General features: G+C 43.1%; 1 protein-coding gene across 10 annotated transcripts in view; it reads right to left on the reverse strand.

The window, feature by feature from the left end:
- Nucleotides 1-17,752, reverse strand: part of PEX5L (peroxisomal biogenesis factor 5 like) — a 204,570-nt gene that overhangs the window by 12,376 nt on the left and 174,442 nt on the right. For all 10 annotated transcript variants that reach the window (XM_045851695.1, XM_045851692.1, XM_045851691.1 and 7 more), the window contains 2 exons: nt 5,309-5,425; nt 2,696-2,839 (listed from right to left, as the gene is read on the reverse strand). In XM_045851695.1, coding sequence (XP_045707651.1) covers nt 2,696-2,839; nt 5,309-5,425 — 261 coding nt within the window. The remainder of the gene's footprint in view (nt 1-2,695; nt 2,840-5,308; nt 5,426-17,752) is intronic.

The raw sequence follows: 17,752 nt of genomic DNA on the forward strand, positions 1-17,752 counted from the left end.
TACTACTAATTGTATTATTTTCCATATGAACAACTGTAAACCTACTATTGCCCCACCCTGTATAATCACTGTTAAAACACACAAAACATGAAATGCAATATAATGTATATAATTTTAAAGTCTACAACTTACACTCTATATTGTGTCCTAAGCACTTTTTTGTGTTTTTACAAAATTTTCCTACTTATAATTTTTAATTTAAATTTTGTTGAATAAACATTGCATTATTTACTCAACCAATTCCCTTATTGTTCTGGGGTTGTTTGCAATCTTTTGCTATTGTAAATATATGAAGAATATCTTCAAGCAGATACTGTTTTTCATATCTAGAATGACATTTTTAAAATATAACAAATTGCTATGTGTGTGCTTATTAGAACAATAATTCTCACATGATTATAAGAGCAATGCATGTCAAAAACACCTCTCATTGTACACATTTCCTTAGATTTGCTGGGGGTGAGGGTGCATCCAAGTTTTAGGGATTTAAAAAAGTTTGGGCAGCCCCAGCTGGTGTGGCTCAGTGGATTGAGCACCAACCTGCAAATCAAAGGGTTGCTGGTTTGATTCCCAGTCAGGCACAGGCCTGGGTTGTGGGCCAGGTCCCCAGTGGGGGACATACAAGAGGCAACCACACATTGATGTTTTTCTTTCTCTTTCTCCCTCCCCTCCCTTCTTGCTAAAAAAAAATAAAATAAATAAAAACATTTTAAAAATAAACAAAAAAGTTCAGGCAGTGCATAACTTTCCCACTTTTTTTAAAAACAAACTGTATAAAAACATACAGAGTCATATTAAAGTGCTATAAAATTGTATCAGTTTTTTCCCTTATGGGTAATTATTACACAGTCCATAAAAACTCATGAAAGTACTAATTATTTCTCCCTACAGTATCAGTGATTCTTTCAAATCTTTCAAATGTACACACAGCAGCCCCTATTTTTATTTCACCTTCTGTACATAGAATGCTTCTTAAGAAAAGACTGGAGAAGCAGCCTTTCTCTGAGAGCCCCTTTCCGGGCTCTGGGCGTCACATCACTTTCCCTGCCCACGGGCCATCCATCATCTCAGCACTGGGGTCCACGCAGATTCAGAAGCCCTGGGTCCTGGTCTGGGATCCATTAGTAACCAAGTATCCAAATTTCCTTATTTATGAATCTGGGGTAATAACATATGCTTTTTTAAAACCTCCCAGAGTTGTTGTGTTGAATGATATAATACATGCGAAAACACACAGCGTCCAGAAATGTAAAATGACATTATTATTTGTGCGTGTGTGTGTGGGGGGGGCCTGTATGTTTCTGTTAATGCAATGATTTCCTCTTCTACAGTGATGCAAGTATCTTTTTAAAAATTCTAATATTTTGGCTCAGAACTCCAGCTCTTAGTTCAATTTCATTATCAATGTTTCCACTAACAAGATACCAGTGGCTTTAGTGATCAGTTTACTTGTTCTTTCATCACAAACTAACCAATAGTAGTAATAAAGCCTAAGTATTGATGTGCCAGACACTGAACTGAGCACTTTATTTGTATGAACTAATTTAATCCGTAAAAAACCCAATGAGAAAGTTATTATAATTGTGATTTCCACTTTACACACAAGGGAACGGAAGTCAAGGGCTTTTAAATGACTTGTTCCAGATCACATGGCTCCTGGTGGGTGAACCAGCAATCGAGAAAACCCGCCCAGGACAGCAGACTGGAAGTGGAAACACTATTTTTTACTGCCTTCTCAGCACCACACATGTCCCTTCCTAAAATTTCTGTAACTCCCCTCGGAATAGCCCTTACGTTTTCTGGAAATGACAGACTACAGAAGACTTCAGAGCCCCCACTATCTTATGACAGGCTTTCACAGATTTGGAAGTGTAGTGGACCAAGGTTGGGGTACAGAAGTCTCTTGGGTGGGTCCCAGACTTGTTTGCAATCACCCTTCACACCTCAGAGAAAGAGGTTTTTATCACATGCTCTTTCCTGGTTTCAGCATGAAGTTCGAATGCTTGCCTGCCTCCTCTCACCTGCACTCCTGCTGCTCTCCCCTCCGTCTTTGACAGACCCAGTGTTTCAGGTCCCTCTGCCCACCGGGGATGGTCCCTCTCAGCTCCCCTGCTGTCTTTGGTTAACCCTCTGTCCTGGAACACTCAGCTTTGGACCCCCTTGCAGGGGAAGGCTGCGTCAGGAGTCTCGCTCTCTGCTGTCCTAGCCCCTTGTGCACTTGCGTGTATTCCACTGCACCGATTGATTTACTTGTCCCTCCACACGGACCACTAAATGTGCCTTTTCCTCGGTTCCATTTTCCAGCTCTTCAGTGTGCTGAGCCCACGTGTGGCCCAAGTCCTGGGACGTCATATGTGTTCAATAAATGTGGACTGAATAAATCGGTGGCGACATACGGGGTGGCTCTGGACCCAGGCGAGACCGCACACTGCCCCCTGCAAACTGCCGCTGCACTTCCAGGTGGGCCGTTTTAGCTTTCCATTCCCTGTGCCCACCCTCCAGTTGTGGGGCACCATAGACAGATACTGCAGATTTGGTTAGACGACAGGCTATATACCACTCTAACCCAGGGTAACTGCTTTGAGAACCATTGCTGGATGAAAATGCCCCTCAGCAGAGCTCTGAGAACCCCTCTGTCCCTCATTAGCACACACAGCCACACTCTGAGCCTGGCAGGATGAAGGGGAAACGACACCTCTGCATCCCCGGGGTCCTGAAGAATGGCTGCCTCCATGAACAGGATGGTGACTGGGAGGTCCCCTTCCTTCAGCCTTTTCAAACCTTCTTCAAACGCGCCAGGCCAGTCCTTGAAGGGGTTCTCGGTGTGGAAGTAGTAGCCCTGCAACACAGAAGGGCCAGCACAGGTCCACTGGTTTATTCTCACAGTCAGTTCCTTTGGAACTTTAATTAAATTACTTAATTTATTTAAATTAATAGATTAATTTAATTGCCATTAAATTTCTTTTTAAATTTTTAATAAATGTTTTTATTATGGTGAGATTTTATTTTATATACATAATGTAAAATTAACCACTTAAATTTCAATGGCCGGGGGCTGGGGGTTGGGTGGAGGAGGGCAAAGGGGAGGGAAATGGGGGCCATCTGTAATAGTGTCAACATTAAAAAACACTTCAGTTACTGTTTTTCCCTTATTATGGATATACATTCTCACTGTATGAATTTTAGATTTTGTTATTGAATAATATATAAAGAAACAAAAAGTTGCCCATAATGGCACAACTTAAATATGATCACTGCTAATATTTTGGAGTTTGTTGTCTTTCTGATATTTCGTTTGTTCACTTTGTTTCAGACACTCCCTGTAGCCCCCACCCAAGATTTTAAAGATATGGAGGTTTTGCACATACTTTGGCTCTGTGCTGCCCCCTGCGTCCTGAAGTGTTACCACGATGCTCTGCACATCCGCTTACGGGCTGTGGCCCTCAAGGGGCTACAAAGCGTTGGAATAGCTAGGACACTGTTGGCCTTCCCATTCTTTAAACTGGTGTTTGCCCCACTGGTGGCTGCATCGCCCACTGAGAATGTGTGTTTTAAATTTATAGATTTTTTAATTGTAAAAATTTTAAAAATGCAGAATGTACAAATAATCTCCTAGTATTTTTCTATGACTATATAAATTAAACAAATAGGCTTATACTACATGGGCAGTTTTGTAGCTTAAGCCTCATTTAGTTTTAGTTATTATAATTATTTCTATTAAAATTTACTTAATCAGACCTGTATCGATGGACTTTTAGATTACTTTTGTTTTTTTGTGTGTTCACAGATAAAGATATAGTGAAAGCCTCACGCTCAAATCTTTGTCTGCATTGATTATTACCTTTGACTTCTGGAGGGGTTTGTTAGGCTAAAAGCTCTGATCTATTGTGAGGCCCTTGATAAGTGAGGTTGAATTGCTATTGAGAAAGTATGTACCACTTTAAACTCTCATCAGAAATACCTGAGAGACATAATTTTTTGCAACATGAGGTAGCACAGATTATCATAAAAGCTTTCTAATTTGATAGATACAATTAAGCTAGTCTGTTGAGGATGCTACTTAGGTTTTAAAATAGATCCAACGGAGACCTTCAGAAAGACAAAAGGCATATTTCTGAATATGTTTGTTCCGTATCTGTGAAATATGTCATGGGTACTTTAATAGGGATTGCATTGAATCTATAAATCACTTTGGGTAGTATGGCCATTTTAGGGGTGGGGAGAAAATGCAAACTGAAATTGAACAATAATAAAATAATAATAATAAAAAAGACAAAAGCCCTTATCAAAAGCCACTGAGCTCATGCAGTGGTGTGCGGGTACGGGGACCTGGGAGTGAGGAGCTCAGGGCCCTAGTCAGGCCTCAGGCCAAGGATGAGTCTGGAGCCTGGTGATCTCCATCCATGTTCTTTCTTCTTACCTAGTTCTTTTTTCCTTTTTAAAGACAGTTATTTTTAAGGAAATGGTTGTTCTGGCCTACTGAGGGACACGGAATATTATTAGGAAGAGAAAGACATTTTGATGACTATGTAGATTAAATGATCCAGAACTAAATGTTATTGATAGTTCCTCCACAAAAACCATAATGTAAGCATAAACTATATATCATACCCCCTCCCCAGTGTAGAAAATCCACATCTTTTCTTATCTTTCAAGTCATTCAAACTTATTTCTCAAGGTAATTTTGTCCCTCAACTGTTTTTAAAAGCATAAATCCACGGGCAACTGGGACTTTATGGGTACTTTGGCTGGTCGTCCGCGGCACTCACATTGGCTAGCGCGCCTGTCAAGGAAATAGTTCTGAGGGATCCTCTTGGGACTCGGCCTGGCTGTGGGAAGGCTCTCTTTGCCGCCGCGTTTCTGCGCCGGCTGTCTAGTGACCACCTGCGAAATACAGCCCTAAGCCCTGCCTCACTCCCCTGCCCACTGATCTCACCTCTGTCAGCTCATCGACATGGCTCACCTGTCTGACTGACAAAAGGCATCATGGGGTTAGCCTGGGTCTTTCTCCAACCCACCCTCAAGGTCACTTATTCAGGTAACTTGCCAGCAGTCAGGATCCAAGCTCTGGCCAGCTGCCAAACATCCGTATTTACGTGATTAAAGAGAAGGGTATTCCATTCTAGCTTTCATACATTGGGTAATTATATTGTTTTCTTTTACTAGAATTTCTGCTAAGTCCTATTGATATTAAATTGTCTGTTTGATTCTTGGATTTTTCACAAAATAATTATCGACTAATTTATAATCATATGATCCAATGTGGTTGAGAAAATTGATCCACATGAATAAGAAGAGAATTGGTTACCTTCTCGCTAGCTGAGATGGTGACTTGGTTCTGGGCTTCTTGGTTCTCAGATATCCAGTTCCTCCGGGCCATTTCCTCCCATTCTGCTTGCATTTTATCCCAAAACTCTGTATCTGACTAAGAGATAGGAAAAAGGAAGCGAGATGGATTTAAGAACAGGCTATAGCATTTGGTTTATTTCCAGAAAGACAGTTTTCCTTATAGATCAGAATGAGTCCCGAGGAGGAATGAAATGCTGACACCGGCCATCTGCAATGATGCTCATGGCTGCAGAGCTTTCAGAGAGTGCTCAGTGGTCAGGGTGCTGAACTGGGCCAATTGTGCTTTCTCCAGCAGGAACGTTGCTACCATGTAAAGGACCTGGATCACATATACCAAATTCAGCTAAAAAGTCCATTACGTGAACAGTTTCAAGTAGGGGTGCCAGACACACATTTGAGGAAGGGTGGCCTTTCCTGCAGTTGCTCCAGGGATCTGAGCAGGTGGAACCACAGCTTTGGGGCTGGCTGGGCAGTGATGTGGGGGTGGGGGGGCAGTGGGCTGTGCACAGGGGAAAGTAATATTAGTCGGTCCCACTCTGTGGCAAGCGCTGTGCTGGGAGAAAACTGAGCCTAGATGGTGACGGTCATGTAGTGAGGGGCGCACAGGATCTGATCCCTGGGCTGGCTTCCAAGGCCACGCTTATCACCTTATGACAAACTTAGCCTCCTGGTGCTAAAGAATGAAGGATCCTGGCTTTGGGTGTGAGCTTGACTGAGTCTTCTTCAAGGTCTTTTCTATGACAGCATGGTTTTTGTTTGAAAAGTATTACTTGTTTTCCTTACAATCTTCTTTTATATCTTTCAAAAGGGAAACCTGGCCATTTGTTCTTTACTTCAGAGGAGGTTTGTGTCCTGGATGGAAGCAGAATTTTTCTGCAAGATCTGTCCCACGTTGGCTTCTATCTGACTGAGCCAGAAAAGGGTGGTTTAGGTGTCCTGGGGAAAGGAAATGGGGGAAGTATCTTAAAGAGCTGAAGAGAGGAAGGGGAACTTTCTAGGGGTGGAGAAAGAAGAAGGTGGTAGGTTCTGAGGTGAGTAAGAGGCTGGTGCTTAGCTGTCGGGTACTTCTCTGGCACATTAGACGGACCTCCTAGGGGATGACAGAGGGTGTGACTGGGAGAGTGGGGCTGACGTGGGCTCTGATGCTCATGTGTCAGGGAAATAGCGAAAAATGGAATTTCAAGGCAGCACGTGGGGTTTGGTCGGCTGTTCGTAGTGAATATGACAAAGAGGAGGGCGCAGACTCGGCCCTTGCTTTCTGGCAGCACACAGGCTTTCCAGATCAGGTGTCCGAGACTACATTTACCTTGCCAGTGTGGTAAGAGAGATGCTTGAAAACCACTTTATCTTCTTTAGAGAAAACAAATCAGTATTTCTCGAACACCTGAGTCTGGGACTGACATCCATACTCTACCTGCAAATATCATGTCTGTGATTCTCAATCCTGAGACTTGTTGACACACCATCAACTTGACTTGAGGTTGCCTTTCGCCTTTTAGTCCTCCCAGCCTCGCCCTCCAATGCAGCCTCAGGGCCGGGTGACGGGTGTGCCGTGGTGGGAACTTTTCTTCAGAGTTGCTTTGAATGATCAATATAACCTTATTTCTTCTGCATACAAATGTTCAGGGAATAAAGGCAGCCCAATGTGATTAACGCTGGACTATGAAATAAATCAAGGTCTGTTCTCTTCCTTTGCTATATCCAGTGTACCCAGTCCTACCACTGAAATGGGTCCTGTCCCTTCAGCAGGGGCCTCCCCTCGACGAAGGCGACCACGTATCCAGGCTAACATTAGGAATAAAATTCAAAATTTCCCTTTCAATGAGTCTTTCTAGTAGAATATCAAATTAGGCAAACCGAAGGGTCTCAGGTACACAGAGCGAAGGCTGGATAAAAGGGTACAAAGAAATATGCTGCCATGTTAAGAGTAATCTCTTTGAATGAAGGGATGATGGGTGATGTTTTTCTTGCTTCTTTACAATTTTCTGTACTTCCTGAGTTTTCTGATTTTGCAATGATTTTGTAATAATAAAGGTTAAAAGCAAGAGTAAAAAAATAAGTTAGCTTTTCTTTTTAAGTACTGTGAAACCTGAACATTTAGATACTGAGGAGTTCAGAGACAATTTTTGGAGACTCATTCTCTTGACTAGCGTTTCAAAGATGCAGGTTCAAGTCGCCTTCACAGACGCCGAGACAAATACGTTGAGTGCATTTCACAGTGTTCGCCGACTTTCCCAAGGCCCCTAGTAGGTCATGTGAAATGCCAGTGACTTCCAGTACTTTGTAAGGCAGTGAGAGTCCCTAAAATTTAAAGCTATTACAAGTCTTCCAAATGAAAGAATGAGAAGGGTGTTATAGCGTGTGCATCTGGGCTACAAAAGGACACGTCGCCTTTCCTGCGGTTTCAGGTTAGAGTAGTAGGCACTTAAATAAGAAGGCTGGGGAAAACGGGCCTGCCACCGCTGAGCAGGCTGCCAGGCTCTCGGTTGATGAGGTGCACCCGGACCCACTGCTACCACCTAGCATAAGTTCTGACTAATTAAAGTGCACAGCACAGCTTCATTTAATTACAGAAGACTACTTTTAGCACAATCAATTTTCATGCCGTGTCAAAATCCAGACTTCATTCACGTAACTGCAATTAACACTGCTTCTTTTTAAAATTTTTAATCAATTTCACAGAAACCTGAGGCATATTTGAATTTTAAACATTTTAGACAGGACTGCGGGGATTTGACATATTGATGATTTTCTTAGTTGTTCTGGGATTTGGGTAGATTGTTTTTTTATATCCTACAGGTTAGTGATCTGCTTACACCAGAGATGATCTATTGCTTGCAAACTATTTTCATTTTTAAAAATAGCTTTCTGATGATCATAATGGTAGGTAGTCATTAAAAAAGAATGTGGGATCTGCAGTACGATGGTTTAGAACAGCAGCTTTCTCCTCAGACAAACCTGGGAGCAACTCCTGGCTCTTTCACTGACCTTCTGCAAGAACCTTCCCCTCTCTGGGGTGCATCATCCTCGTCTTTGAAATGAAGATCTACAACAGTGACCTTGGCTGGTCATTAGGAGGGCTAAATGAGGAAATGTATCTGTGGCATAAAGCACATGATACCTGCTCAATAAAAGTAACTGTTCTCATCAGTGTTTTTGCAGCGCTGGAAAATATAAAAGATGACCAAAAATCACCCACAGCCTCAAAGCTCAAATACACATCAGTGAATACTTGGTGTTTTAATTTGCGGTGAATACATGTCCTCTTCCAGATAGCTTTCCTTTTGCCATTTAAATCTTTCCCTTCTAACCAATTGTTCAAAAATAGGAGGAAAGTTGAGAATATTATAGCAAAAATGGTATTTACAGAGAGTTCATTGCAACATGGAATAGCCCTTGGGTTATGACGTTTCTTGATATGATCGCAAACAACACAGAATGTGCCAGGGAAGCACCGGCAGCGCTGCTTTCGGGGGCTGAGGTCATGAGTAATTTGCCCTAGCACCTCTCCTTGTACTTTGCAGCATTTCCCAAGTTTTCTATTACTAGCATGTGTTATTTTGGAGAAAAGGTAAGATTTGGTTTAAAAATGCTGACTTCTTTTCAGTTTTACTTTCTTCAGTGATCCCACACTAGAGCAATTTCTTGCCTCTCTGAATTCCTTCAACACAGACATTCTGCGTTAGTGGTCTGGAACGCGAGAGGTATGTGCCAGCCAGTGCCATTACCCCTGTGAGCTGAGCAAGTCATTTTAACCCCATTGCACATTATTTTTCCTTATTTGTAAAGTTAGGAGACTGGGGTTGTTAGACAAATAGCTCAGGCTTCTTCGTCTATGCAGATCGATCCAGAAGATCAGAACAAGGGGAAAGGAGGTCTGTTCACTGATCTCCAAAAGTTATACTTTAAAGCACTTTCCCAAAATTATTCTTGACATTTTCCCTTCACTTTTTGATTGTAAAACTAGCAAATAAAATTTTTTATAAAAATCATGACAATAAAATTCATTATATTAAACTATAAAGAATAAGAAAATAAGTAATTTAAACTAGAACCAAGAAATTTTCAGGATAGCAACATACCATCAGCTCCCATTTACCAGTCTACTTTGGTCATCCTTGAGTTAAAGTTTTAACTCTGTAATCAAACATAACTATTGATTAGAAAGATCCTGGGGTTACGTTGTGAAGGAACTGATGGATGTGGGACTACATGCCAGTTCTGCCTGTTAGGAGTATGGCTTTCTATTTGCCTCTTTAGACATCTATTGATTAGCTGTTGCTGGACCAACACTTTAAAAAACAACCAACCAACCCATTCTATATATGCAAAAGAAAAGAGAGCCGCACTTGCACGGTGAGGGATGAAAAGTCACTACGCAAGCCTGGGTAAAGTGTTTGTCACCACAAACTTTGTTGAAGTGAAATCATGTGCAGTCAGCTTGGGACCTCATCGCCCGAAGATCCAGTAGCCCAGGCTGGTGAAGAGCGGCTGAGCTGTCCGCGCCCCCGCCCCCCCCCGCCCCTTGCTGACTAGAAGCTCAGTACTAGTTGAGGATTCCATGTGCCTGCCCAAAGGACATATTCTACCCGTGGCTGCAGTCATAGATGTGCAGTGCCCTGATCGAGGATGGGAGAGAATTTGGATTGGTCAGAATTAGTCTGAGCTCTAGATGCAGTCCTGGGTGTCCCATGGTGTGAGGGGTCATTGACAAATGAGTTGACACAGGCAGGGGTGAAAGTGCAAGAGCCACCCTGTTTATGAGGCAATTCACCTAGTGAGGCCAGGCTAGGCGGGGAGGAGCCAGGAGGGCTGAGCAAGCTGGCTTAGCCTTGCTGTCCAGATAAGACAACTAAGATGAGTGCGCAGCAGTTCCAGGGGGGGCGACCTCCTGTCAAACATGCCGTGAAGCTGCCGGAAAATGGGATGGGCTGCTTCCTCCACAGAAGGATGTGTTCTCCAACATTAGAAGTCTTCCAGCATAGACAGAACGACCCATGTCAGGAGTGTTGTAAAGATGCTTCAGAGATCGGGTGGAGGTGTGACCCAACAAATTCTTCAGTCTCTTACAACCCTGAGTAAGGGTCTCTGGTGGTGTAACACCATTAATGAATTGATTTATTGAGTGAAACAGGAAAGCTCAAAATGAGTAAAATCTCAATGAGGTAAGAAATGGATCTGTCATGCGTGCTCCTTTCTCAATCTAAACAGAATGGGGAGGAAAACACAAGGCCTTTGGCATCGGGCAGAACAGTGTGGATCCTGGCCATGCCCCCTGTCACGTGACCTCTTTAATTTAGCTTCCTCACCTGTAAAATGTAAAAAGTCTCTGAGGATGGTTGTGCACATTAAGTGGAACAATATATGCAAAGTGCTTAGAACTTGTAACATTAAGAACTCAGGAATTGGCAGTTTAATGCTATTTTATATTTGTAAATGAAGAGGAATGTCTCCCAGGATAGAGAGAAGATGCAATCTGACAAACTGTAAACCACGTGGTTCAGAAGTGTTGAGAAACAAAAAAAATTGGTACTAGCACTGAATACAGATTTTCCAGTTGCCTCTGGGTTAGACATGCTTCCTTGTTTAATGGAGCTGACCATCACTGCAGATGTCGGTGGGCACCTGGGCAAATAGCCTGAGGCTCTCACCAATGAATGTGCCAGCAGAGCAGCTGCAGAAATGTGGGGCAGAAAAATTGGAAATGATGAGCAGGAGAGAAAAGGGCGCAGGAGGCTGGTGATAATGCAACACAAGGCTTGAGCTGGATGTCAGAAGGCAGCCAAGAGCCGTTTCTAACGGGGAATCTAAGAGACTTTTCTGTTCTTTCCTTTCTGTTCTTTCTTTCTATTTTTCCTCTTCTGGGGAGGGGTAAAGAGAAATGGAGTATTAAAGCACAGTGAGCAAAACCGTTTGACCAAACAGGCAGGTGTCATTGGCCTATTCATTAGCAAACAAATGCCTTTCCAGAAGCCAAGTTTCACGTGATTATATCTATGTGTGTGGTTCCAGCAGGTATTTGTATTCACAACAAAGAACTGCTCTTAAGCTGCACTGGAAACTGCAGGGTTGGAGACCAAGCCTGCCTTTGCTGCCATTTAGGGAGTAAGGTTTTGTGGGGTCAGCATCTCAGAGGCTGTTGGTTTCTTGCAGGCCTCCTGGCCACTGTTTGAGTGACTGGCAGCATGTTTTAGGGGTGCTGTACCTTGGGTGTGAGGAAATTGTGGGTGGGGGATCCTGGGGTGTGAGCCTTTTCTCATGTTTCATGTGACAATAAGTCATGTGATAAAGGATTGGCCTGTAGATTGTGAGGTACAATCAGTGTCACTTGGTTCCAGAGGGGATTTTTTCTTGTTTAGCCATGTCTATAGGTAGTGAAAAGCTACTGGGAAATGCTCCAGTAGTTTCAAAAAGTAAAGTATTAGAAATATTTACTAAACCCAAACTATGTGCTTATGCTTTGGTTTACAGGACTACTAAAAAACAAAACAAAACACCTAAATGGGATGCTGCTCTCAAGAAGCTCACTGTCCAATGATCAAATAAAAACAGAGATAACTATGATTCAGGCAGGGTGAACAAACAATGCGAAGAGAAATAAAGTTACTTGCTCAGAGCCACACTATTCTGGTAAGTAACAGAACCAGAATTCAAAATATTGCATCTTTCCTTTTATGGCAGAATGCAAACTCCAAATGGCCCCCCTCTTGCAGAGTCCTGTGGGCACATGAGCTTGAGGAACATCAGGTTAAACCTAGAGGCCAGATCTAGCCAAGAAACATTTTCCCTCCTAATCCTAGGTGGGAAATTTCACATCAAAACTCAGACTTCAGAACCTTCACGATGGTCTGTTAACATCAGGTCCATAGAAGGAGCCACTACTGGGTGGTCCGTGTGGTTTTCCACGTCGCCGTGGTCACTACCAGACCATCACCTTCATCTGCCTGGCTCCTGGAGGTAGCTGAGCTGCCCCCTTCCGGGCAAAAGTGAACAGGTTCTTTGCTGTGTGACTTCCCAGAATCTTCACATGCTAATATACATGTTAAGTATCTAAGAGGGGGATGACCTTAAAGGAGTGTGTGTGTGTGGGTGAGAGAGAGAGACAGTGAGCCATTTAGGGTTCTCTAGGACACAGCTTGTAAAATGCTGGGGTCGAGTCCCAGCACATAAGCATCTAAAATTCCAAAAACACCAGAGATCATTGGTGGGATAAATTTGGTGTATCCTGAGAAACTATGAGAAATAGGAATTTACCACACATGGTTTGTTTTGATGTGATTGTTTCCAGTGAGACTGATTTCCAATTAGCCAGCAGGTTCCCTAATCCTCACATCTGCTGTGTGAATCAGAATTCTTCAAGATTTGTTGTTGTTATTGTTCCAGAAAAGGAAATGAAACCCAGGATGTGGAGGGGAGAATTAAAATAATTTTGTATGTTTTTGGGAAGACAACTCATTTAAAGTGTTTATCTTTTTAATACTAACTAGCCTTTGAAACTACATATGATAATGTATACAGATTGGACAAAGACTGGATGAAACACGAGAAAATGAAAACAGTGAATTTATTAGTGTACTGGGGTTTCTGGGTAGTTCCTAACCTTTCGTCCCCCAACCTCTTGGTTTCCCTTATTGTCCTTGCTTTTAAAATAACCTAAGAGAGACTATTGATAAAAATTTGTTATTTTTTGGTGATCAAGTTTTAAGTTCTATAATTGTTTTAGGGCCTGAAAAACATGCAAAGATTCTTTATATCAGGAATAGTGATTACGGGCAGGAGTTTTGGAGCTAGACAGGTCAGAATTCCAGTTCCATCACGGGACTGCGGTGTAGCCTTGCACAAGCTACTGAGTCTATGTTCCAATTTTCTCACGTTAACATAGGACATGGCTGCTGTAAAGCACCGGGCTGCCCACCAGGGGCAGCATGCACAGCTAAAACTAAAACAAACTTAGGCTGTCCATCAAGTTTAGGATGTCTGTGCATGTAAACAGGCTCCCCGCTCCTCCCCTTTCCTCTGCTGCTGGGCAAGGCCGCCAGAGAGACTGGTTTGGAGGCAGTTTCCTTTGCAACATCATTCCTGGTGATAAAGATTTTTTTTACCTTCTATCTAACACCCATGTTGACACAATCTTCTGCCGTGGAAATCTTGCCCCCTCTACCATCCTTTAGGGTTATCTTTGGAAAAAAAATTGGGCCAGTCATTTTGATGGAAATGGTAGATTAAAAAATCACTCACATTGTTTTGAACATATTGTACTGGTATTTTGACTTTTGCCCTTTTTCTTTTTGACTATGTGATTGTCACAGCAGTAGACCAGGTGTGAAGATGGAGCCTCAGTCCAGTTTGTTATGAAGGTGGTGGGAAAGAAAGTGGCATAAGCTGCATTCTTTGACACTGAAATCAACCAGCTGACTCAAGGTCAAGGCAAGGACTCTGGAAAACCACCAGGAGTCCCCTCCAGTTGGACAAGGGTGGTGGTGGTCTCATGGGGGAAGGGGGTCATGTTTGTGCTACATGGAGCTACTTCTCACTGTTCATAACTAACTACTGTGGAGCTAGGTCATTTCTGTGACACCCACCAATGCCTTAAAAAGATTCCAGATGGCCAAAATTATCACATGTTCTCCTTGTGTATTGATTTATTGGCCTGTGAGGATTAATTTGGATAGAACTCGAGAAATATTTTCTCTGCCAAGGATACTAGGCATTGCATATAGCTTTTTTTTTGGCAGCAACTGACTCATATCCAGCATCAAAACACAGAAGAGAAGCTGCATGAAACGCCAGGTCTGTGACTCCTCAGCCTGGGAGAAAATTGGCCGTCACAGCAGCACCTTCCTACAGAGCCTGACAAATAGTGCAGTGCAGAGGAGCTATGGACAGACTGACATTCCTCTAGTTTCACTTACGGTGTTAGGCTGTATTGGCAAGATCTGCTGGATTTTAACAAATGATATATCCCTGCATTAGTCTCAGGAGCTATGATGTCATCAGGAATGCATTTTAAAGGGTCAGGCATACCCTTTTTAAAAAGAAATGCTTAGATGTACAAGATAGTAGTGCTTTTCTAATGTCTATTAAAGGGATTTTTTCATACATAACATTTTCATTGATGTAATTTATTATATATACTTACACATTTAATTCACTCATTTAGCCAAATGATTGACAAGGCTGCTATGTAGCAGGCCATGTTCTAGTCACCTGGGTATAGGAATGGGCAAGACCCATGCTAATCCTGCCCCTGGAGTGTGCAGTCTGGTGGGGCAGAGACAAATGCGATACAGGGCTATCAGGCTGGGGAGAAAAGGTATTCTAGGAGCAAGGAGGAGGGGAACCCAACTTAGACTTAGGAGTTCCTCCCAGAGCTGCTAAGGATCCTCCCAGAAGCAATGGAAGCCAACTGAGACTCTAAGAGTGAACAGAAATTAGCCAGGTAATGGTGCGATGGAGAACGTTTCTGGTAGGAGGAAGAACGTGTGCAAAAGCTAGGAGAAAGATTAGACAGCCTCTTCTAAACTGATGATTTATAATGATGCCAGTGTAGACAAGAGGAGGTAGAAGCTAGAATGGTCCATGTCATGAAGAACCTTAGATAGCTAGGTCAAGGGGTTTGGACTCTGAGGACAAGTGGAGAGTCACTATGCAGATCTGTGTGTTAGAAATATCTCTGGCTGACGTGAAGAGAATGGACTAAGTGGAGCATTCCACTGGACACTCAGGAGGCAATGAGACCAGTTACAAGGCTGTTATAGTGGTCTCTACAAGACACACTAGAGTAGGGCATTGGCAGTGGAGATGGAGAAAAACAAGTGGATTTGAGAGATATTTAGTAGAATGAATAGGACTTGGTGTTTCACTAGATGTTAGGGGAGAGATAGATGTTGGAAGGTGGGAAGGGGACAGAAACTGGGGGGTGTTGAGGAGAGAGAGAGGAAGCTTTTTCCTGGAGGATCCCATTCCCTGAGTCAAAGAACAGAAAAGGTAACACAGGGATACAGGGACGAGCTCAGATCTGGATATGTGCAGCGTGAGGTGCCTTTGGAATGCCGGAGCATTGATGTTGAAAAGGCTGTGTGCTACGTGGGTTTGGTCTCAAGAGGGAAATCAGAGCCAGAAATCCAGAACTTGTAGTCACTGGTGTGTGAACGTTGACGGGAATCACAGAAGGGGATGTGTCCAACCAGTGAGATTGTGTTAGGATCGGAGGGCAGGCATCCGGCTTTGCACTCCCAGGAACAAGGAACAGGCAGAGGAGGAAGAATTTACTCCAGAGGGAGGAAGAGCATGGGGTCAGAAAATCCAACAGAAGAGAATCCTTAAGTGGGGGAAGTGTGTAACAGTGCCCAATGCTCCCCAGAGCTTTAAGCTGAGCTGGAGCGTGCCTGTGAGCGTGACTACTAATGAACAAGCAATGGTTTCATCTGAGCAAGCCAGGACAACCCATACTGAAGGCAAATGAAAAGACACACATTGTCGTTCGTTGTTTAACAGTAAATAAAACCGTCTTTGGAGTGCTTGTGGAGTTATGGAAAGTGTGAAATAGCTGAAAAATCCTGATCTTCACTTAACCAGCTTTCCCCATCTTCAATTTTATACATTTATACCTACCCACCCCTCCCTCCACCCCCATCCATCTTCTTATCTATTAGCTAATCCTTAACTGTTAAACCAAATGCCACATTTGAATCACGGCCAAGGCTAAGGATGAAAATGGGGTAGGGGAGGGAACAGAGATGTTTTCTTTCTTTCTTTCTTTTTGGTCTCATAGAATCTGAGCATCACAACAGGAAGTAAGAAGCCGTAGGAACATATGGTTCGCTCCCTCCCTGTGGGGAAGGGTGGTGTCGGGGAGCAGAAGAGAGATGAATTAGGAGGCTATTGCAGTAATCTGGGATGAGACCAGGGTGATTGCAACAGGAACAGGGAGGAAAGAGCTAATCAGAGATTTTCTAAGTGAACAAGTAAGAAGATTTAGTGATAAAACTGCATTGCTTCTTACTAAGAGCAACAATGTTGTCATCTTGAATGTATATAATTTTTAAAGAGCTTTCAAGTGCATTAACTCCTTTGACCTTTAGAAATGATTTGTCAAATGCCACTAGCTAGTTAATAACTGCACCAGGGCCAGACCCATATCTCATAATCCCTGTTCTGTACCCTTTTCATTGCTGCACCCCCCTGTCCCTTATCCTGCCCTGCAGCGCTAGCCTGTCCGGGGTTTGTAGGATCAGTCAGTGCTGGGCAGTATCATCCAGGTTGAAGGAAAGAGCAGAGCAGAGCCCTTCTGCTTGTCTCTTGTCACTTAATTTTCTGAGACAAACCAAGTTCATTCTGTTTAGAACTACAAGGTCACAGATTCTGTACTCAGCTTCTTTTCTGTCAGGGGTGAAGGAAACGACAGTGGAATGTTAAAACAGAACTTTTTCAGCCTAAGTTTTGGCTATGATTCCAAAAAATATATATAATGAAACAATTGGTGTCTATTACCTATGTAGGATTTGCAAAAGGAATGGTTTTATATACATTATACACACACACGATATATATGTGTGTATATGGGGGACACATGAGATATATATGATATATCACATATATACATATATATCATATATATCTCTCTCATGTGTCCCCCAACATTTAGCCCACAATTCTTATAAAACAGCTTTCATGGAAGGGAGCAGGGGTGAATATTTCCATGATGTGAATGGTCAGGAATGGGTGTTTCTCATGACCAGGTTTGGGCCACGAAGGGTCACACCATCCTGGAGCTGTCGTGAATTCCAAGAGGACTTCCTTGAAGGGTGAGGATGGTGCCCTTCTCAGTGGGGCTGCAAATGGCTATTCCCAGTAGGAGTCTCTGCAAGATTCACAAAAGCAGAACATGAGAGACTGTACTCATGTAAAACACCCACTGAGCCTAGACAGCACCTGGGCCAGGCCATGGTGTACCTGCCACATGAGGCTGGGCCCCTTCCCCTGCTCCTCACTGCTCTGGCCCCACCCTGGGGGGCTCAGAGACTGACAAGTGAGTGGAGGGGGAGGAAGTGAAGCCAGCAGACAGAAGGTTCGCCTGGCAGCTTCCCCACTACAGAGGATCAGGCCCAAGGGCACTCCTAGTTTGGGAAGGCAAGAAGCTCTAGATTGTGAACATAGAAGGAGTCATTTAATTATTACAGAGGAATGCATATCTCAGTTATTGATGCAGCACTGTTCTCGAGACCAAAAGTATCTGGAGGATTTTTCATGATCTTAGAATGATAAGAAAGCTATGGGACTTTTATGGGCTGAATTATGTTCCCTTAAAAGATATGGTGAAGTCCCCACCTCTGATATATGTGAATATGATCTTCTTGAAAAATAGAGTCTTTGTAGATGTAATCAAGTTCAGACGAGGTTC

Source organism: Phyllostomus hastatus, unplaced genomic scaffold (genome assembly GCF_019186645.2).
Source record: "Phyllostomus hastatus isolate PE091 unplaced genomic scaffold, TTU_PhHast_1.1 phas_contig_86, whole genome shotgun sequence".
Lineage (NCBI taxonomy): Eukaryota > Metazoa > Chordata > Mammalia > Chiroptera > Phyllostomidae > Phyllostomus > Phyllostomus hastatus.